The sequence below is a fragment of the Amia ocellicauda genome, chromosome 4 (assembly GCF_036373705.1).
Source record: "Amia ocellicauda isolate fAmiCal2 chromosome 4, fAmiCal2.hap1, whole genome shotgun sequence".
NCBI classification, from domain to species: domain Eukaryota; kingdom Metazoa; phylum Chordata; class Actinopteri; order Amiiformes; family Amiidae; genus Amia; species Amia ocellicauda.
In genome coordinates, this window is record NC_089853.1 from 31,505,007 (window position 1) to 31,526,944 (window position 21,938).

Sequence of the window (21,938 nt, forward strand, 5' to 3'; positions counted from 1 at the left end):
CGGGCATAACCTGTGATACACTGGTATCATATCCAGTGGAATATGTAACACCTTGTGCGCAGAAACCAGGAACGAGCACCACAAAGGCTAGAGAAAGACTTTAGATCATAGTTATCGTCTACAGTCGCTCAATATTTTCAGGGTTGTTACTATAGTGTACGTCCATCTGCATAGACAATCAGGTGAAGTTTAAACAGTATTATTCATATTTGCTTGCCTGCTGCATGAGTAAAAATGGTCACATAGCTTGCAGCTTGTCTAACTGGAAATTTATATATAGGAGGTTTATTTCCCTCCCTGTAAACTCCATGTATCTTTCTTACCCAAAAAGACACAGTCCAGGCATAGTTCTGCAAAGTGCCTAAAACATCTAGTCAAAACCTGGGTAATTCAATTCAGACCACTCCCATGGCTCACCATACCAGTGTCCATTGTGTATTGAGCAAAGGAACCCAATATGTCCGAAGCAGTCAATTTGTCAGTACAGTGGCATATTGTTTGATGTAGGTTGGTTTTATTTTTTCAGGGTGATTAGCGACAGTCTGAGGGATCAGCTCCTGGTCACCATTCAGAAAACATTCAACAACAGCAGATATCAGGCGCAGCAGCTGTTCATGATGCTTATGGAGTGCATGAAGAAGAAGGAGCTCGTAAGTAAGGGGAACAAGGAGTAGCTGCCAAACATGAGCAGTTTCAGGATACAGCAGAGAGAGGGTGGGGGGGTCTGAACCCAGAGAAGGCCAAGACAGCCTTAGGCAGCAGGAAGAGTGCCTGTCATTGCTTTACAAATATAGAAACACTTTACAATCTGCATGCATTTGAATTCTAACTGAAATGCTACATATAGAATAATATTTTATGCATTTGGAATTTGAAATGCATGCTGGGACTGAGATTAAACCAGGTTTTCCTGTGATCATAAATAAGAGCCATGTAACTCACAAATAAATATGTTTTGGTGAACCTCCTTGTCTTGGTTGCATCTTCATTCCTGTGTCTTGTGTTCCATGTCCATTTTTGTTGTAAACGCTTGTCTTCATGTGTATCCCCTCGATTCTCCACGAACACCTATCCTTGTGTAGACCATGTTTGTGCCCGTGACATCCACTCCTGCCACTTACTGTGAATGAACTGCTTAGATGTCTTGCCTAATATGACTTACATTACATTTAATGTTTACCACTGCAAGCCAATTTCTTGGTGTTGGGGTATGATAATGGTTATATGTGGAGATCAGCATTGATAATGGAATATCTCTTAATTTTCTTGTGATTACTTGCAACATAAACAATGAGTTATAGTATCACATATGTGTCAGAGTATTATCCTGTAAATTAGATGACAATTATATGACAACAAATAATTATTCCAAATAGTAAACAAATTAAACAGAAATTATTTGTCAGCCAAAGAGATGTACAAGCACAACACTGTGCTATTCTGCACAGTTATAATGTCACATACAGTTTCACAGATATTTACAACTACTTAGTCATTGAAAAAGACACTATTGTTTGGACTATTAAAACATGCATATATAGAAAACAGTTGAGAGCTGGACAAATTGTTCCTTTAAAATATATTAAGTTGTCTTTGAAATACTCAGGCTTGACCTATTTCCCCTACAGCCCTCAGCAGATTATAATGACTGCAATTATAATAAAGAGAATTGTCTTCATATGAAATGCACTTCAAATACAAATAACCCTTTTTTAGGGGAAAATATCATCTTAAACACAAAGACAATCAAATAATGAAGTCAATAAAAAATATATAATGGGCAGATGTAATTCTACTTCCTTTGTCCAAAAAGTATTGCAGTGAATCTATTGGGTATGAATGCTGGTTTATAATTCAAATTAATATATTTTACTTTTGAGGATAACCTCGCTTGATTGATATTACAAAAATTAATCCATTCCTTCATTGTGCATTTCAAGCCGTTAAAAAAATACTGGAGCACACATATATTGCTTTATAACAGTTTTCCCAGGCAACAGATTTCTTTGTATAATCTGTAAGAAGCATTTTTCAAAGCAGTGCTGCAAAATCAGAAAATCTTGTTCCCCACATTTTTGCTTCAGTGGCAGATTTATTAAACGGTAAGTGATGTGATTAGTAATTTGTAATACCCTCTTCATAATCTCAAACTGTATAAATCTGGAGTGCACATTTCCAGGAGCACACAGCAAAACTGTGTCAGCTGTTGGGAGTCTCTGGTTCATTCAGACCTAGCAAATAATATAGGAACGTAATGTATGTGGCCTACATTCACTGAGATGGGAGAAAGGATATGTTCCTCTATAATCCCTCTTTCAACTCTGCTCATCACATTAATTCTTCTACCATTTCCTGATTACATTGATATCATTAGTCTGAGTGTATGCAACACTATTAATTTAATATAGGTTAACTTAACATTAAATGTCAGGAAAATAGAAACCACAAATTGGTTCTACTTTCCTTTTATTACATAATAATAATCCACTGTTGGGTAGCACAGCAGTCAGTAATGCCAGTGTCATTACTTCTTCATTATTATTATCATTAATAAATCTTTTATAACCGTTTATTATAAATAGCCTATCTGCTCAATATTATTATTATTATTATTATTATTATTATTATTATTATTATTATTAGTGGTGATAGTAGTAGTAGTAGTTGTAGTAGTAGTAATACTATAAATAATACTAGAAGGAGTAATTTAAAAATGTAAAATGTTAATAAGGATTGTGGTCTGGTCTGGATTGTTTGGATGTTTAATTAGTTAATGTAATAGTATACACACACACACACACACACACACACACACACACACACACACACACATATATATATATATATATATATATATATATATATATATATATATATACAGTGAGGGAAAAAAGTATTTGATCCCCTGCTGATTTTGTATATTTGCCCACTGACAAAGAAATGATCAGTCTATAATTTTAATGGTAGGTGTATTTTAACAGTGAGAGACAAAATAACAGCAAAAAAATCCAGAAAAACGCATTTCAAAAAAGTTATACATTGATTTGCATGTTAATGAGGGAAATAAGTATTTGATCCCCTATCAATCAGCAAGATTTCTGGCTCCCAGGTGTCTTTTATACAGGTAACGAGCTGAGATTAGGGAGCACTCTCTTAAAGGGACTCTCCTAATCTCAGCTCGTTACCTGTATAAAAGACACCTGTCCACAGAAGGAATCAAACAATCAGATTCCAAACTCTCCACCATGGCCAAGACCAAAGAGCTGTCCAAGGATGTCAGGGACAAGATTGTAGACCTACACAAGGCTGGAATGGGCTACAAGACCATCGCCAAGCAGCTTGGTGAGAAGGTGACAACAGTTGGTGCGATTATTCGCAAATGGAAGAAACACAAAATAACTGTCAGTCTCCTTCGGTCTGGGGCTCCATGCAAGATCTCACCTCGTGGAGTTTCAATGATCATGAGAACGGTGAGGAATCAGCCCAGAACTACACGGGAGGATCTTGTTAATGATCTCAAGGCAGCTGGGACCATAGTCACCAAGAAAACAATTGGTAACACACTATGCCGTGAAGGACTGAAATCCTGCAGCACCCACAAGGCCCCCCTGTTCAAGAAAGCACATGTACAGGCCCGTCTGAAGTTTGCCAACATCTGAATGATTCAGAGGAGAACTAGGTGAAAGTGTTGTGGTCAGATGAGACCAAAATCGAGCTCTTTGGCATCAACTCAACTCGCCGTGTTTGGAGGAGGAGGAATGACCCCAAGAACACCATCCCCACCGTCAAACATGGAGGTGGAAATATTATGCTTTGGGGGTGTTTTTCTGCTAAGGGGACAGGACAACTGCACCGCATCAAAGGGACGATGGACGGGGCCAAGTACCATCAAATCTTGGGTGAGAACCTCCTTCCCTCAGCCAGGGCATTGAAAATGGGTCGTGGATGGTATTCCAGCATGACAATGACCCAAAACACACAGCCAAGGCAACAAAGGAGTGGCTCAAGAAGAAGCACATTAAGGTCCTGGATTGGCCTAGCCAGTCTCCAGACCTTAGTCCCATAGAAAATCTGTGGAGGGAGCTGAAGGTTCGAGTTGCCAAACGTTGGCCTCGAAACCTTAATGACTTGGAGAGGATCTACAAAGAGGAGTGGGACAAAATCCCTCCTGAGATGTGTGCAAACCTGGTGGCCAACTACAAGAAACGTCTGACCTCTGTGATTACCAACAAGGGTTTTGCCACCAAGTACTAAGTCGAAGGGGTCAAATACTTATTTCCCTCATTAACATGCAAATCAATGTATAACTTTTTTGAAATGCATTTTTCTGGATTTTTTGGTTGTTATTCTGTCTCTCACTGTTAAAATACACCTACCATTAAAATTATAGACTGATCATTTCTTTGTCAGTGGGCAAACATACAAAATCAGCAGGGATCAAATACTTTTTTCCCCCACTGTATATATATATATATATATATATATATATATATATATATATATATATATATATATATATTAAGGTCATGTTTTAACGATAAATAAATATGGAAATATTCATACTGAAAAATATCATTTTACCTTTGTATGAGTGACTATCGTGCCAATGGGCAAATTGCAATGCATTATATAGACAAGAACAACTATAAATCACACAAGCATCATCAGTTACACTGTGTAAATATATGCAGTACTTTTCACACAGTACTGAAAACAATACAGATATATACAATACTATATGATGCTATAGGATTGCTACACTGCAGTAGAACAGTCAATAGGTTTCATACAAGCAGTTGAAGCCTCCTAAAATATATGATAACTGCTGTGGGATATTCCTTTATTTGTAACGTTTGTAATATGTACAGAACAAGTTTGCAATGTATATATTTCCATGACCCCGTTCTCAGTCAACGCTGTTACATGGGGAACGTATTAGCAATGGGTATTTAGACCCTATTGAAATCTGCAATACGGCAATGAATAAAACCGATACGAATTGCATTATTTACCTCGTAACATGTGACAGTCCAACGGGTATAATTGTATTTTATGCAGCTTGGCTTCAACAAATGCAGCACTGTTGTTGAACCACAAAGGAAAATGCGCTTACATCACTATGTGGTAAAAAGAATTTGAGCACAGGGAAGTTTTCCTGATAGCCTTTTAAAATAACGCCCTCTACAGGACAGACAAAGCCCAGCAAGCACTGGAAATATCTCTCCATGCTTCTGGGTTGTGAAATGTTTATATGCATACTATATGGTAAGAAGAGTATGAAAAAATGTATTACAAGTTGCATAATGTGCAGCTATCATAAAGTGTGTACTTGGAGATCAAAGAACCTCACAGAATAACTCCCAAAAAGTGGAAAAGCTGAAGAAATCAAACCAGTGTATCTTTATTATGCCAAACCCTCCCATCACATACGCACACATACACTGCTGTTTGTGTGTCAAGTAGTCCAGGATTCATCAGTGGAAATCCAAAACATACCCTATCTGAGCTAAACAGAACTCTTGTGTGTCCATGTTTAATTCCTCCTGTAGATAACAGTGTTTCGAATGGGCTCAGAAGGACAGCAGGATATCGAGATGTCCATACTGACTGCATTGCTGAAAGGTATCATACAATAGTTTGTGCATTTCTACCTAACTTTAACATGTATCATGTATCACAAATGAACATTATTCTTAATGACTCCAAAACAATCTTGATTGGCAAAATGGCCCGCTCTTCTTTCTAACTTTTTTGTCATTTTGTGTGAATGACATTCACTTTCTGCCCATTTAATCCAGAAGCCAGCCAACCAAGAAAAGTATTTAGAATTTGGCAGGGTTACAAATAAGACACACAGAAAGCTGATACATTGATATGCCTTTGTAACAAAGTGCCCCCTATTAAAGACTCCTTCAAAGAAACAAGGAAAATGGAAGCATTTGCTTCAGTGTCTTCAATGAGCCAAGTGAAACAAAATAGTTTTGGTGTATTTTCAGGTACCAATGCATCTGCGCCTGACCAGCTGAGCTTGGCTCTCGCCTGGAACCGAGTGGACATCGCCCGCAGTCAGATTTTTGTGTATGGACATCACTGGCCTGTGAGTGTTGCTAATAGTACTGCTATTTTACTGGGTCTCTCAAATCACATATTGAAATGTATTACATTTTTCTAAACTAGACAGCTAAACCAGAATTTCAGTAAACCATGGCTTTCACTACCAAAATCAATCAATATCATACAGTCCTTACTTCAGTCCTACATGAATAAACTAACGTAGGCATGGCTGAAAAAACATGACACATAAAAAGCCCACGCACAGAAAGTGCACTGTGGGAGAGTCCACTGCTGAGACTGCCGTGCTAGGTAACCTACATGCTGTCCTGCCCTCTTCCCACAGCCTCTCACCAACCTGGCGGCCAACGAATCTCCATCCAAGGAGCGTGAGAAAGGCCCAGCGGTTACCAAACGCACCACCAAGCACAAGGGCAAGGGCAAAAAGAAAGGGAAAGGAAAAGGAAAAGAGGAACCAGAGGAAGAGACGGATCCAAGAAAGATAGAATTGCTTAACTGGGTAAAACAACAATCTCGTTTTGTTGAAGTGTTAGCTGAGGGTGTGAGAAAACTCCCTGTTTTCTGTCATGTTTACAAATATTAAACCTTACAGTTTTGACCAGTAGGCCTCTCCCATTTTGCTGCAACAGAAATTTGCTGTCACTAAGTTTAAAGAAAAAGTAAGGAACTTTCATTGGTACACACTGACAGAGCCCTAGATTGCTACACATTAACAGTTGGCATTATACTTCACAACTCCAGTTGAGGCAATCTAACTATGTATGCTTCTGGGGTTTCCTGCAGGTCAACTCTCTTGAGCAGGCCATGATGGACGCCCTGGTGTTGGATCGAGTGGACTTTGTGAAGCTGTTGATCGAGAATGGGGTGAACATGCATCACTTTCTCACCATTCCCCGGCTTGAAGAACTGTACAATACTGTGAGTCTAAGCTTTTCTGGCGTCTTTTCTATGTGGCATAAAGTCTATAATAGCCAGATTTGGGATTCAAATGCATGAAAGAAGCTATGGGGAAGGGGGGTTGAGAAACATACCACAAACAAGATTATGTATGTGCACCCTTTCCAGGTCTATAAGCAGAGATTTATCATAACCTTAATCTCACATTTGAAGCAGCTCTACTTAAGTGGCAAGGCAGAACGGCCCATTCAATATTGAACTAGATGTGTCAACAAAGACTTATTTTAATCCTCACAGGGGTCAGGGTTGCAGTTCACACAGACATGTTTCAGGTGTTCCAGACTAGGACCATGTCTGGCAATCCAGGAGTTTAGAGACAATTATTTTGATTAAAGTTACCTGAATCTCAGTTAATGTAACCAAAACACACAATGACCTTTAAGGTTTGAAAGTAAATCAATTTCAAATGAAATCTCACATTGCTATGAAATGTTACCTCCTAGCTGAATATGTGATTTGTTTGTAGATTTCTCTTAATTCTATATGTTTAACCCCAGAAACTTCAGATAGATTTATAAAAATCTTTTTCCGTTTCTTGCAGAGGCTAGGACCACCAAATACGTTAAATTTTCTTGTCAGGGATGTTAAGAAGGTAAGATTCAGGAGATATTTGTTATTTCTCTAATTTCTATTGTTTCTCCATTTCTTTCAATCTGTATATTATCAAAACAGTGCACCCAAGACATTAAAAGTCTAGACAGATATGGATTGACTAAGGATGATATAATTATGGGACACAAATATATATATATATATATATGACAGTCTAATAAGATACCATATTCAAAGTTTGGTCAAATAAAAATGAGTTATAAAGGGGATAACTATATAATAATATGTTTTAACTTGTTTGATCTGTTCCAAAATTATTATTGATCATAATATAAATCACTACAGTGTAAATTATGTTAATAATAAATTAACATTATTATTTATAACATATTATTAAAGCACATTACATCTGCAGCCAACAGGTCTTGCGGGATCCTTTCCAATGGCTTCATGATATCAGTGAAAAAAGCAGTCTAGCTTTCAAGTAACACTGATCAAACTGCCTCATCATAACACCCAAGTCTTGTTATTTCTGCCCAGTCGTAGCCAAGTCTGTCTGTCACCATATGCAAAGGGGTATCATCCGCATGTCAGAGATGCCAGCCCCTTGGGGGTTAATTACAATTTTAAGCAGGGTTGTGAGAGGAAAACAATATTGTGAAGGCTGAAAGATGTCTCTGTGATGTGCAGGGAAACCTCCCCCCGGACTACCACATCAGTCTGATAGACATCGGGCTGGTTCTGGAGTACCTTATGGGTGGAGCCTACCGCTGTCACTACACCCGGAAAAGTTTCCGCAGCCTCTACAACAACCTGTTTGGACCAAAGAGGGTAAGCGGCGCATTGTCCCTGGTGTGTGGACTAAACCTCAACACAGTCATCATCAAATCTCTCCTCTGGCTTTCATTCCATCTTGGTTCCTAGTTCAGTCTGAACAAATATCTGCATTAGTTGAACCAATTGATCACTTGTTTAATCGAACGACATGTTTGATATTTAACTACAGTGAAGTTACGATTTCTACTAACCTTTTTCTTCTTCTTCTTTGTTTCACGGCAGCCAAAAGCTCTTAAACTTCTAGGAATGGAGGTGAGAGTTGCTTGATTTTATTTAAATAATGTTTTGACATAAGATTATATAATAGGATGCAATAATAACCTAATGTATGTATTAATATTTGCTTCAGAATTAATATATATTTTAATATGTGCTGGATACAAACAAAGACGTATTAATCTATTTCCAAATATAACCAAATTGTACTTTTATTACTCTATTAAAATGATTTATTATTATTATTATTATTATTATTATTATTATTATTATTATTATTATTGTTATTATTTTACTTGTGGACTAAGTAGAAGTGATGAATGAACTTCAAGCAACAGGCCAATACAAAAACAAATCACAAAAAGCCTTCTTTTCATAGCAACTAGCACTTAGCCCTACTCCTAGTCAACACACTTCACACCAAACATCACTCCTGACACATTGCATCTGCTGAATCTCCCTTCGATACTGAAAAACAATAATACATAAACACAAGTCCATACCAGTCTATGCCCTAGTGTCCTCTTGTATCTTGTTGGCTCCACTAGGATGATGAAATGCCAAGCAAGGGACACAAAAAGAAGAAGAAGAAGAAGAAAGAGGAGGAGATTGACATTGATGTGGACGACCCCGAGGTCAGCCGATTCCAGTTCCCCTTCCATGAGCTCATGGTTTGGGCCGTGCTGATGAAGCGCCAGAAGATGGCGCTGTTCCTGTGGCAGCGTGGCGAGGAGGCCATGGCCAAGGCCCTGGTGGCCTGCAAGCTGTTCAAATCCATGGCCCACGAGTCCTCAGAGAGCGAGATGGTGGACGACATCTCTCAGGACCTGGACAACAACTCCAAGTAAGTCAGAGCTGTGGATAGCAAGAGGAACATCCATACCTTGGAATAAATTATCAATCTAGTAAAAGCATGATACTCACACTAATGTTTTCACTAGGTGTAGCACACTGGAAACAAAATCCCCAAACTTTTTTTCCTGTTTCACCCTGGATTACCAAGACAAGCTACTTCACAGCACCATGTATTTGTGTTTGTCGATTTGTTTGCAAGAAACTAAGCACTTTTAAAAGTGTCTTCTTCTGTGACCTTGTTATTTTATCTCTGTACATCCTATAGCAGCTTCTGAATCTGCAGTATTACGCAGTGGTTCTCTCTGTCAGATCGCAGCACTGATGTCTTCTCTGTCACAGGGAGTTTGGGCAGCTGGCCTACGAGCTACTGGATCAGTCTTACAAGCATGACGAGCAGGTGGCCATGAAGCTGCTGACCTACGAGCTGAAGAACTGGAGTAACTCCACATGTCTGAAACTGGCTGTGGCAGCCAAGCACCGTGACTTCATTGCACACACCTGCAGCCAGATGCTGCTCACAGACATGTGGATGGGCTGCCTGAGGATGCGCAAAAACCCGGGCCTTAGGGTACAGCCTCCATCATCCCCATATTCATAATTTGTATTAATAAAGCGCAGGTCATATCAAAAGACTGTCACAATGTACACAACAAGTGTGCAACTGAAAAAGCATGTTTTTAATTTTGACCTAAATGAGGTGAGAGAGCACATGCTACAGACAAGGCCCTTAAAGGTGAAACTGGAAAAAGATTCAATATTAATGCTTGCCTATTAGTGTTCAGATGTGTCGGTACACCTTGTGTTGTCTTTGCTAGCTGTGCAAATGTCTCAGACCTACAGTCAAGCACTTGTGAGGGCTTTCAGCAGAAGGTCGGGCCACTGCATTACCCTTGCTAGCATTGTCCCAGGGAGAGGCCTGCAGGAGATACTCACTGGCACTTCTCCACTGCATATGCATTATATTATTATTATTATTATTATTATTATTATTATTATTATTATTATTATTATTATTATTATTATTATTATCATTATCTATTTATTTATTTATTAGCAGACGCCCTTAGCCAGAGTGACTTACAAAATATAAGTGCAAAACAAAGTGCAAAAATACAGTGCATAAAATATTACAAATTTCAATTTAAATATTACAGTGCAATTCAAACCATAATACATTTTACAAATTCCAATTTACACAAATGTATACTATTTGAGGTCTTACATCCTGGATTGTAAAAGCTGATGAGTGCAGACAAGTTGTTAAGTCACAGTCAAGGGCAATGGGAAAGGGAGCAAAGGGGAAATCAAAATAACAATATGAGTATTAGTAACGCAAGGTAAGCAGTATGATAAAACATTGTAAAGTGCAATGTTACAGGAGAATAAATGACTAAATTGCAAGTAGAGTCTGAACAGATGTGTCTTGAGTAAGCGCCGGAAGGAGGTCAGGGACTCTGCTGTTTTGACTTCAGTGGGAAGGTCGTTCCACCACTTAGGGGCCAAGGATGAGAAGGAGCGGCTCTGGAGGAAGGGGAGTGGAGAGGAGGCAAGGTGGAGGGGAGTGGATGTATGGAAAGACAAGGGTCAGCAGGTAACTCGGTGCAGTCTGTTAAAGACAGCTGTAGGTGAGGGTCAATGTCTTGAACTGAATGCGTGCCGGTATCGGTAGTCAGTGGAGGGAGTGGAGCAGTGGCGTAGCATGTGCGAATCGTGGCAGAGAGAATACCAGACGAGCCGCAGAGTTCTGGATGAGCTGGAGCGGCGGGTAGTAGTTGCTGGCAGGCCGGCCAGGAGGGAGTTGCAGTAGTCCAGGCGGGAGAGGACCAGTGGCTGGACGAGCAGCTGAGTCGAGTAGTCGTTGAGGAAGGGTCGGATTCGGCGTATGTTGCTCAGGAAGAATCTGCAGGTGCGTGTCAGCATGGTGATGTGCTGGGTGTAGAGCGCAGGATCAATGGTGACTCCTAGGTTCTATGCGGAAGAAGAAGGAGAGAGTGTCGTAGATTTCAAGGGGATTGAGATGGAGAGATCAGCAGAAGGTGAGGAAGAGGGGGGAAAAAGAGGAGATCCGATTTGGAGAGGTTGAGTTTGAGGTGGTGTGAGTGCATCCAGGCAGAGATAGCAGGAGAAAACATGGGATGTGATGAGGGGGCCCAGGGAGCGAGTGTAGAGAGAGAACAGGAAGGGGCCCAGGACAGAGCCTTGGGGTACGCCTGTGAGGAGAGGTTGGGGGGTGGATGAGGAACCTCACCATATCACTTGATAGGTCCGGTCATTGAGGTAGGAGGAGAACCAGGTGAGAGCAGTCCCAGAGATTACAAGGTCAGCGAGGCAGGAGAGGAGGATGGAGTGATCAATGGTGTCAAATGCTGCGGAGAGATCTAGGAGGATGAGGACTGAGGAGAGGGAGGCCGGCCGAGCACAGCTGAGGGAGTCAGTGACAGCCAGGAGAGCAGTTTGCAGGGGTTGATACGCATACCAGGATAGATCTCATACTAAACATTGTACCAACTCTTCCCAATGGCCCTCTGCTTCACTGTAGTTCTCAAGACAGGAGACTTGCGTTAGAAACTTACCAATAATGCAATAATGAAGCACAGTGAGTGCCTGAGATTACACAGATACAACATCAGTCTTATATGTATATATGGGATATGGCTGTGAGCATGTTCACTCACCTCACCTCACATCTGTGAGGTTCTAGGATCAATAACAAGGGTAAATCCAGCTGTGCAGGTTCACCTGTTCACAGATTTTGATTTTTAAGTTAGAGAAAAATGCAAATAGAAACTAATTTTCTCTTTACGTTATTTTTTTTGTATGTTCATATCTGGCTTCATCTGTAGGCTAAGACCATGTTTTCCTTTCTTCTATACACCTAAAAGTCTTCTGTTCATTTCCAGGTTATTATGGGCATTGTTTTCCCACCCAGCATCCTGTTCCTGGAATTTCGGGGAAACGAGGACCTGTCCTTCCAGACGTCAGCGGAGAATGAGGAAGCAAAGGAAAAGGAAGAAGAAAGCAAGGTGTGGGCGACTTCCTACTGTCTTACTATCTGGACTTATTAACATCAATTTAACATAAACAGAATTGCCAAAAACCATGCAAAGATTAAACATACACAAACACGTATATATGTTATAGTTATACTTTACAATGCTGTAGGAAGTAAAACTGTGTACTGCACGGCTGTTTTAATCAGAAACTATTTAGTACAGAAATGCACACATTGCTGGGTAGCTGGACAGCACATCAATTAGGTGTTAATAGTTCCCTCTTGTGGAATTACAAGGAAGTTCAGATAAACAAAAAATAATGTGGTATAATGCTTTCGGTTTTATAGTGATCACAGGGATGTGTTCTGTGTTTTGTTTTGATTTTTTTTTTCTTATTCTAGTAATAAATTAGTTGCCTTTGATTTATTTTCAGGATGGTAATCTGGAATCAACCTCAAAGAAAGGGGATGAAGAAGACAGCGATAAGAAGCAAAGGAGAGTCCCTATAGGGACAAAGATTTATGAGTTTTACAATGCCCCCTTTACCAAGTTTTGGTTCTATACTGTAAGTGGAATTTGGATTGCAATCTGTAAAGTCCCTCATAATAGTAACTTCATTGGTAATCTGGTCACGCTTTTCCTCTACAGATTTTCTACCTGATGTACTTGATGCTTTTCAACTACGTCATCCTGGTGAAGATGGAGCGTTGGCCCACCCTGCAGGAATGGATTGTCATCTCCTACATCATCACCCTGGCTCTGGAGAAAGTCAGAGAGGTGCGACCACTTCCACACCTCTAATCTAATCCTAATCAACCTACAATAGACCTACTCATAGCGGTGCCTTAATAACATTCCCAAAATACAGAAACAGAAGCCAGATGTGTATCATATGTGCTCTGCTCTGTGTTACAAAGGCAGAAAAGCAAGGCTGATTTCTTGTCTATTCAGACATGAGGCCCAAAGTTACTGCCTAATGCTGATTTATGAACAATTCCCTTCTCTGACTGTTTTTGAAATAGGCCCTGTGGCCCCGTTTGCATATACTTTTTGAGTAGCCCTGAGCACTCGTTCATTGTCTTACCTCTTCTACAGATCTTGATGTCGGAGCCGGGCAAACTGAAGCAGAAGATCAACGTTTGGCTGCAGGAGTACTGGAACATCACCGACATGGTGGCGATCTCTGTGTTCCTGATGGGCCTGCTCCTCCGGCTGCAGAATCAACCTTACATGGGCTACGGCCGCGTCATATACTGCGTGGATATAATTTTCTGGTACATCCGGGTGCTGGACATCTTTGGAGTGAACAAGTATCTGGGACCCTATGTCATGATGATCGGGAAAATGGTGAGAATTAGACATTGTTTCATACTGCAGGCATTAGCAGTCACTATGCAGTCCAACAGGTTAAACTAAGAAAAACTAAGAGTTACAGAACAATGTAATAGCGTTTGAACAGAGAATCGATGCCTCATTCTGTTACAGTGCCTATTATTTTGTCTAGGTGAGATACTAAATACAGGAATGTAACATTAATTATTATATCACAACAATAAAGTTGTCAATAACATGGTTAGATTTAACTTTTGTTAAGAAAATTATTTGTCATTGTGAAAGGACATTTACAGTATTACAGCATTGTTTATTGCCGTATATTGTAATTAAATGATAATTTAACTCCTGGATTAATTGGTAGACAAGTACAATTAGGGGAATTGTGCCTACTGTTATCTGCCACAGTTGCCAAGTTGCCAATCCATATATAAATAATAATAAAGATGATAATGATGATGCTAACGATAATAATAGTGTTTCACCTTCCAGTATCTCTACTTCTAAATAACTGTATTAAGATAAATGGCTTTTGGAGCATCACTACAGCTGTGTACTTCCTCTGCGTTGTAATGTAGGAAGTTTGTGGCTTAATCTTATGATCTGCTGCTTATGGTAGTTTTTGTTTTGTTTTGTAAGGAAGCGGCCCAGTGAAAGTGGTTGTGTAACCCATCCACAGCTGGGTTAATCTCTTGCAAAAAATGTTAAAAAATGTTAAATAACAACTAAAATGAACAACACCTAAGAATGTTCAGAAATTTTAACTGTTTGCTACCATGTAAATTCTTTCAGTTTTCCACTTAAAGCATACTGCTTTCTCCTCCTTAACACCAGTACTTGAAAATAATAAAAAAAGTCAAAATCAAGGCCTTTTATGGGGTTTCATATGTATGTAAGAACATAAGAACATAAGAAAGTTTACAAACGAGAGGCCATTTGACCCATCGTGCTCGTTTGGTGTTCATCAATATCTAAGTGATCCAAGGATCCTATCCAGTCTGTTTTTAAATGTTCCCAAACTTTCAGCTTCTACCACATCGCTGGGGAGTTTGTTCCAGATTGTGACGACTCTCTGTGTGAAGAAGTGTCTCCTGTTTTCTGCCTTGAATGCCTTGAAGCCCAATTTCCATTTGTGTCCCCGGGTGCGTGTGTCCCTGCTGATCTGGAAAAGCTCCTCTGGTTTGATGTGGTCGATGCCTTTCATGATTTTGAAGACTTGAATCAAGTCCCCACGTAGTCTCCTCTGTTCCAGGGTGAAAAGGTTCAGTTCCTCAGTCTCTAAGTAGGACATTCCCTTCAGACCTGGAATAAGTCTGGTTGCTCTCCTCTGAACGGCCTCTAGAGCAGCGATATCTTTCATGAAGTGTGGAGCCCAGAACTGTACACAGTATCCAGATGAGGTCTAACTAGCGCATTGTACAGTCTGAACATCACTGCCCTTGTTTTAAATTCTACACTTTTGACAATATACCCTAGCATCCTGTTTGCCATTTTATTGCTTCCCCACATTGCTTGGATGGAGAAAGTGAGGAGTCCACATAGACTCCTAGGTCTTTCTCATGCGTTACTTCATCTAGATCTGTACCTCCTATAGTGTAATGTATTCCCTAGTAGATTAGTCTTTGACATTTATGAAGAGCAGGTACTTCAAAAGCTTGAACAGAATTAACAACAGGCCCATTTCAAGCACTACCGGAGGACAATGAAGACACAAGGGATGTGTTTCCATCGTACCTGATGGTGGGAGGTCCAGGTGTAGCTTCGCTTCTACGTGTAGCCCTGCAGAGCTGTGCGTGTGTTGGGGAGCAGAGCTGACTATGCCGGCCTGTTGTGTTGCAGATGATTGACATGCTGTACTTCGTGGTGATCATGCTGGTGGTGCTGATGAGCTTCGGCGTGGCGCGCCAGGCCATCCTGCACCCTGACGAGGAGCCCACCTGGCGTCTCGCCCGCAACATCTTCTACATGCCCTACTGGATGATCTATGGAGAGGTGTTTGCGGACCAGATAGACCGTAAGACTAGAATTCATAGTAAGATTCTGTTTCCTGTTTCCAAGGCAGATGATCACGTTTCAGTCCCTCCCTCCAGCTCAGTGTCTTGTTTGGCTTCTTTCCTGGGTCTCCTGGGTTTTCCTGCTTTAACTAGTGTTTTATTTCCAGCATGACTGTAGAGCCATGCTTCATTTGCTTAGCTCCTTGCTTGACATATTCGCAGACATGTAGCTGTGGCATTTTTGTCACTCTAAAAGAAAGGGTCAAACATTCCCTAAGCATGTGAATGATGCCATGGAACATCACAAGGTAATCTGTATTTAACATGTGAAGGGTTATCCCTGTAACTCAAGGATACATTGAGACAAGGCAGTTTTTTTTAAAGGTGCTACTTAATTGGAAGCAATGACGGTGTGAATTCAACATAATCAGTTCACAAGTTATTTGTTTTCCGTTGTGAGGTAACTGTAAAAACCTGTAATATAAGTTTTCTGTCATTATGTGGTCAGGTTGGTAACCCTAATTACACACATGTCATTTTGTGTATTTAAAAACATTTCCTGCTGTTCATATCTATTTCAAAGACTGTCTCAGTCAAGATATATGTTAAAACATTTTATGTTCAGTAATATTTGTCATACGAGAGGGTTTTCTGCATAGTATAACAATTTAAACTAAAAAAGTGTTGAATTTGCTAAATTAATCAATATATTGAGTGACAGCATTGTATTAATTATGCAAATAGTTTATGCTCAGTTTATGGAGTAATTTGTTTCCATGTAGGTGTGACTTTTAACCTGCCCTGTCTATAAAATCTTCTAGATTCAGGACCCTAGGTCAGGTCCTTTGATCCTTAGATAAAGGCCCTTCAAACAAGGATGCTAAGAGTGAAACGCTGTATTGTGCTTAATAGGTAGCATGGTGCTCAGATATTTTGCTCAATATTTCTACTCCTACTTCCACATTGACAATCATCTGCCAGCTAGTATTAAAATACTGGATTGTCTGTTTTTTTCTGTCAAGGGGAAGACATATTCTATTCCTTTTAAAATACATATTTAAAAATAATATCGTAGAATGTTATCTAAAAATAATATTTCAAACAGTTTTATCTAATTGACTGCCAAATCTAATTGAATTTATAACAGGGAATATTAAAATTCACATTAAGATATTAAAAGTACAGTTGACCCATTTACAGGATTTATTTTTAAAATCCCAACTGTATTGGAGTCATTAATTTCATAATTCCGGATCATGAACAACAAACCAAAAAAGAAAAATGGTGAAGCACAGAATTATTGCTTCTATTTGCTTGTTTAAGTAGAGAAACATGAATTGTAGCTGAATATTTCCGACATAGATCACCCTTGTTACAAGTGGTTCATTTCAAGCATAACAAGCAGACAAGGTCTTCCTCATGGCAGAACATCAATTGCCTTTATTTACTGTATGGCTGCTTCTTATTCTGCTTTCCTGTGCCTTTTCTTTTGTTTTCCTTTTCATTCTCGTTGCCCTGTGTCACTGGATTCATCTCTAGTCTACGCAATGGAGATCAACCGTAAGTGAAGCATTTCAAAATACATAAAAACATCCTTTTTGTGACATTTAGTTTCTGATTGAGATTGTATTAGTCGTGTTTTTAACGAAAGCTTAACCAACGCTCTTTATTTTGTCCTACCTCTGAAGAGACGTACTGTCTCATGTGTAAGGTGGGCAGAGTTCAAGTAGTTCAATGTTTTAAGGTGGGTGATGTTTCAGTCATTCAAATCCCAGCTTTAATATAATTGGCAACAAACTGAAGAACAACATTGTCTGTTTTGCATAGGCCTTATTATTCTACCATGTATAACACTGAGAAGGTGGTAGAGAGGTCAGATTGGAATAGCTGGACAGGTTCAATGGCTGCAAGGAAGATTGGCCTGGATGCTGCAGTTTGGAAGGGCAGGTGTGTTTCAGTTGACTTGAGTTCAACTTTGTGGAACCGGATAAAATACAATATATGGAGTGAGGGCTTGCTGCTTTGAGAACAGTGCTTCATATGTATGTGTCTCATAATTTCTAAGAAGCAGCAAAGCCCATGTGTGTAAATGTATGTTCGCCTGAAAACGAGGGCTTCCTTCAAATCGAAGACTAATGTTTAGTGTAATCAGTTATTCTGTCTGACTGCTAATGCACCCCTATTAAGCCATGTTATGATATCGTTTCCCTTCCCCAGCTCCCTGTGGAGATAACCTGTATGATGAAGATGGGAAAAAGATGCCACCCTGTATCCCCGGGGCCTGGCTCACTCCTGCTATCATGGCCTGTTATTTACTGGTTGCCAACATCCTCCTTGTGAACCTCCTCATTGCAGTCTTTAAGTGAGTATCGTCTGGCAATGATCCCAGTTCACATATCAACATACCCTCTCACGGACACTGTAGAGCAGTGGTGGGGTCTTCACATTCATGGACAAGGCCTGGGGATTTGAACTGTATACTGAGGCCTGTATTCGGAAACTCATGTTTTGTAAAAGTTGACGGAAAATAATGGAATCATAAAAGGATAGTGTGGTAAGGCACAATGAGTGTCGAATCATGTCAAACAAAAGCTGTTAAAACATAGAAAAGCCAAGTGTTATGTAAAGGGACAAATTCTCCCATCTCTGGCCTGTTTGGGGTCAGGGATTACATCCAGTGAAGAGTACTTGTGAATCCTTAAAGAGCTACATCTTCCTGTGAAGGCTGAATAATTTGTCTGGTCTCCTGACAGTAACACTTTCTTCGAAGTGAAGTCCATCTCAAACCAGGTGTGGAAGTTCCAGCGTTATCAGCTCATCATGACCTTCCACGACCGGCCTGTGCTTCCTCCCCCCCTCATTATCTTCAGTCACATTTACATCATCGTGAAGCGCATCTGCTGCCGCTGCAAGAGGAGGCAAGAAGGCGACCTAGATGAGAGCGATCGAGGACTAAGTAGGTCCACTCATTGGCTCATTGAAATTTGAGCTGGAGGCCCCAGTGGTCTACTTATGTGGTCCACTCCAGTTAAAATGAAGTTGCATTTAGTTAGTTGGGTACTGGGCATCCCATCCAAAGTGTTAAATTTTATAAGGTCACAGAATTACCTCGATTGTCCTAAACTGACCAACTTGAGAGCTACAGATTCATCTTTCCTACTCCATAGTGAGCAGTCATGGATACCAGTAACTAGATTTTCAATTTCTGTATATATTTACTGATAAATCATAGAATAGATTTGAGTCTAACCCCAATGGTTCTTATTGACAGACAACTAGATTTACTGAATCACTTGAGACGAATTCAGATAATGGATACATTTTCTCATGATCAGCATTCATTTACCCCCTGGATTCTGAAAAAAAATACCAGATTGACAAGATAATTTCAGACTGTATGAAGAAATCTGACTGAATGCTGACTGCATTGTTATTTATATAATGAGAGGAGCTGGGGTTGCTGGTTCATTTCCAATAATACTGTACTTCTAGGGTATGTTATTATTTCCCAAACAATATTTTAGATCAAATACATTGAAACAAAGAATGAGAAGGAAACCTGAAAGCAAGCATCTCAGAGACTGATGCAGGCATTGTTTCACAGAGCTGATCCTTTCCGAAGAGGAGATGAAGAAACTACATGAGTTTGAAGAGCAGTGTGTGGAGGAATATTTCCAGGAGAAGGAAGATGAACAGCTGTCTTCCAATGATGAGCGCATTCGAGTTACTTCAGAAAGGTACGCCTAGGTTTAAAACAAGTGTCAAATAGTGTCAAAGAAAACAATTTAAAAAAATATATCATTCACTTTTATCCAGGAATGGTAACATTTTAAATGAAAAATCAGGTAATATATTAAAAGGCATTGTCAAAAAAAGATACATTCAAATAATTAAAAAATGAAATTGTATTTAAGATATGTCAATAAATATGAAATGTTAGTCCCATAAAATAAATTAACGTTTAAGATTGTAACTTCAAACTCTGAACCACTTTGCTTCATTTTTCATAGGGTTGAAAACATGTCCATGCGTCTGGAGGAGGTCAACGAGAGGGAGCATTTCATGAAGGCCTCCCTGCAGACAGTGGACCTGCGGCTGGCCCAGCTTGAGGAGTTCTCGGGGCGGATGTTGAATGCTGTGGAGAAGCTGGCCGGCGTGGACAAGTCTGAACTGTCCCGATCCCGGGCCTCCTCAGAGTGTGATCCTGGCTTCCTTCTACGCCAGAGCAGCATCAACAGCTCAGATGGCTACAGCATCTATCGCTATCATGTGGACAGCGAGGAGCACTTGTATGATGAGAATGGAGCCTCAGCATCACCTCGGGGACTGAGACCCCCTTCGAAGGCCAAGGAAGAGAAGGAGGTTGTGGACAGAAAGATGCAGCTCAAGCCAGAGTACCAAGGCAGCTTCTATCACACATCCAGTCCCACGACCTCCAAGGAATATGGCCAGACATTAGGAGTTGTTCCAGATTCCAGGCAACCAAGTGTAGACATTTTAATTTCCTCCTCTAATGATACGAAAGCTCAGCCAGATGATCCTGATTTTCAGAGAGAACCAAAACCTTTGCAGTCTGTGGTGAACGGTGAGGACACTCCACGGGTTGTACTTCGAAACACCGGCTTAGAAAGAGCACAACTGGAAGCCACAGTCTCCTACCCCTTGGAAAAGTCCAAAGCTTTGCGGTACTATCCATCACAAGTCTATAATGCTTCTCCACCTACTACAATAAAGTCCAGAAGTAGCATCATATTTACCCCAGCAGCAGGGGCAGCTGAAGATGAAGGCAACTGGGCCATGGACTACCAGTCCTTAATGGACCAGGTTACCAAGTCTCCGATAGGACGGTGGACAGCTTGTTTCGAGTACAAAGTTCACCCCAGCTCGTTTGGGAAGCCGCCCCAAGTTTCCATTGTGAGGCCATCTCAAGAGGACCCTATAGGCACAGAGGCCGAGTCACAGGCCGAGCTGAAGCAGCTGGTCACAGACACAATGGATGATGGCGAAACTTCAGGGGACAGAATGGACACAGACCACCTGTTTGTAGCCGAGGACAGGATTTATCCATCTCTCAGGTCAAAGAGTTTGAATGCCAACCCGAGGAAGGTGAGAGCCAAGGGGGACAGCACAGAGAAGCTCAGAGGAGCCAGCAGTGTCAAAAACATTGTGGTGGCTTGTGGCAATACAACGGAGGAACAGGAGGTGGAGACAAAGGAGAATGAAGTGCTCAAGCAGAACTCATCTACTGAAACAGACTGCTGAAGATCTAGCATAGGGGCTCAATAGTGAAAAGGCAGTAACATGTAGATCACCTGATGCTAAGTCTGTTCAATACAAATGTAAATTGGAGATAGTGCATTAATTCAGAATCTCCAATCCAGATTGTCAGTTCTGCACAGCACTTTAACATTGCATAAGAAAAGCAGGGAGGGAGACTGTGACAGTTCCTTACTGGACAGCAGTACAACATTAAACTGCATCACTACAGGGGGAACATTTTCATTTTAACCATAAGTTATTCTATGATGTTTGTTATGTCAGAGCAATTTTTCAATGTTCATAATATTCACTGTGCTCAATGGACTAAATGTGAAACGGTTTCTGTAACTTTGAAATAAACTGGCTTAATTCTTTGGACAATGTAGTTTTGAACAGTTTGCATTCTGGCAATTCACTGTTAAGTAGTATTAGTACAACTCGGGTTTCCCTAGCAAACTAGAAATCATAACTATTTCAGAAAAGGGCAAAGGGGACAAAGGAAGTTTAACTGAAATGTATAATTGAACCAATCAAGAGCATTTCTTTGTTACATTATTTATGTTTTGGTTTCACAGACCTGCTAATCAAGGTGTGTGAAACCAGCTGTAAGAGTTGCAGTGTGTTTTGATATTTTATAAATAATTTCACCAGATGCAAGTTCACTAGGCAGTTTTTGTGTTGTCATTATAGCATATGAACATCTACATAACAAAAAACATATTGTAACCTCTTTCAGCTATAAATAAGGAATATATTATAACTGTCCTGCAATGCATATTGTGGTTATGGCAGAACTTGCAATTGGCTGCAGCTCCATCTGCTGGTAGACTTTTGCAATGCATTTGCAAAGAAATATGGTTTGAAAAATACT

The 21,938-nt window shown here is 40.2% G+C and overlaps 1 protein-coding gene across 1 annotated transcript in view; it reads left to right on the forward strand.

The window, feature by feature from the left end:
• Nucleotides 1–21,715, forward strand: part of LOC136748801 (transient receptor potential cation channel subfamily M member 1) — a 70,617-nt gene extending 48,902 nt beyond the window's left edge. Inside the window, exons 11-30 of the mRNA XM_066702849.1 lie at nucleotides 527–650; nucleotides 5,550–5,622; nucleotides 5,997–6,097; nucleotides 6,398–6,571; nucleotides 6,856–6,990; nucleotides 7,571–7,621; nucleotides 8,272–8,412; nucleotides 8,641–8,670; nucleotides 9,183–9,478; nucleotides 9,829–10,057; nucleotides 12,390–12,512; nucleotides 12,916–13,047; nucleotides 13,131–13,259; nucleotides 13,578–13,829; nucleotides 15,654–15,828; nucleotides 17,348–17,368; nucleotides 18,026–18,170; nucleotides 18,562–18,764; nucleotides 19,413–19,545; nucleotides 19,819–21,715. Of these exons, the coding sequence (XP_066558946.1) occupies nucleotides 527–650; nucleotides 5,550–5,622; nucleotides 5,997–6,097; nucleotides 6,398–6,571; nucleotides 6,856–6,990; nucleotides 7,571–7,621; nucleotides 8,272–8,412; nucleotides 8,641–8,670; nucleotides 9,183–9,478; nucleotides 9,829–10,057; nucleotides 12,390–12,512; nucleotides 12,916–13,047; nucleotides 13,131–13,259; nucleotides 13,578–13,829; nucleotides 15,654–15,828; nucleotides 17,348–17,368; nucleotides 18,026–18,170; nucleotides 18,562–18,764; nucleotides 19,413–19,545; nucleotides 19,819–21,070 (3,919 nt within the window). The 3' untranslated portion in view covers nucleotides 21,071–21,715. The remainder of the gene's footprint in view (nucleotides 1–526; nucleotides 651–5,549; nucleotides 5,623–5,996; nucleotides 6,098–6,397; nucleotides 6,572–6,855; nucleotides 6,991–7,570; nucleotides 7,622–8,271; nucleotides 8,413–8,640; nucleotides 8,671–9,182; nucleotides 9,479–9,828; nucleotides 10,058–12,389; nucleotides 12,513–12,915; nucleotides 13,048–13,130; nucleotides 13,260–13,577; nucleotides 13,830–15,653; nucleotides 15,829–17,347; nucleotides 17,369–18,025; nucleotides 18,171–18,561; nucleotides 18,765–19,412; nucleotides 19,546–19,818) is intronic.
• Nucleotides 21,716–21,938: the final 223 nt, after the last annotated feature.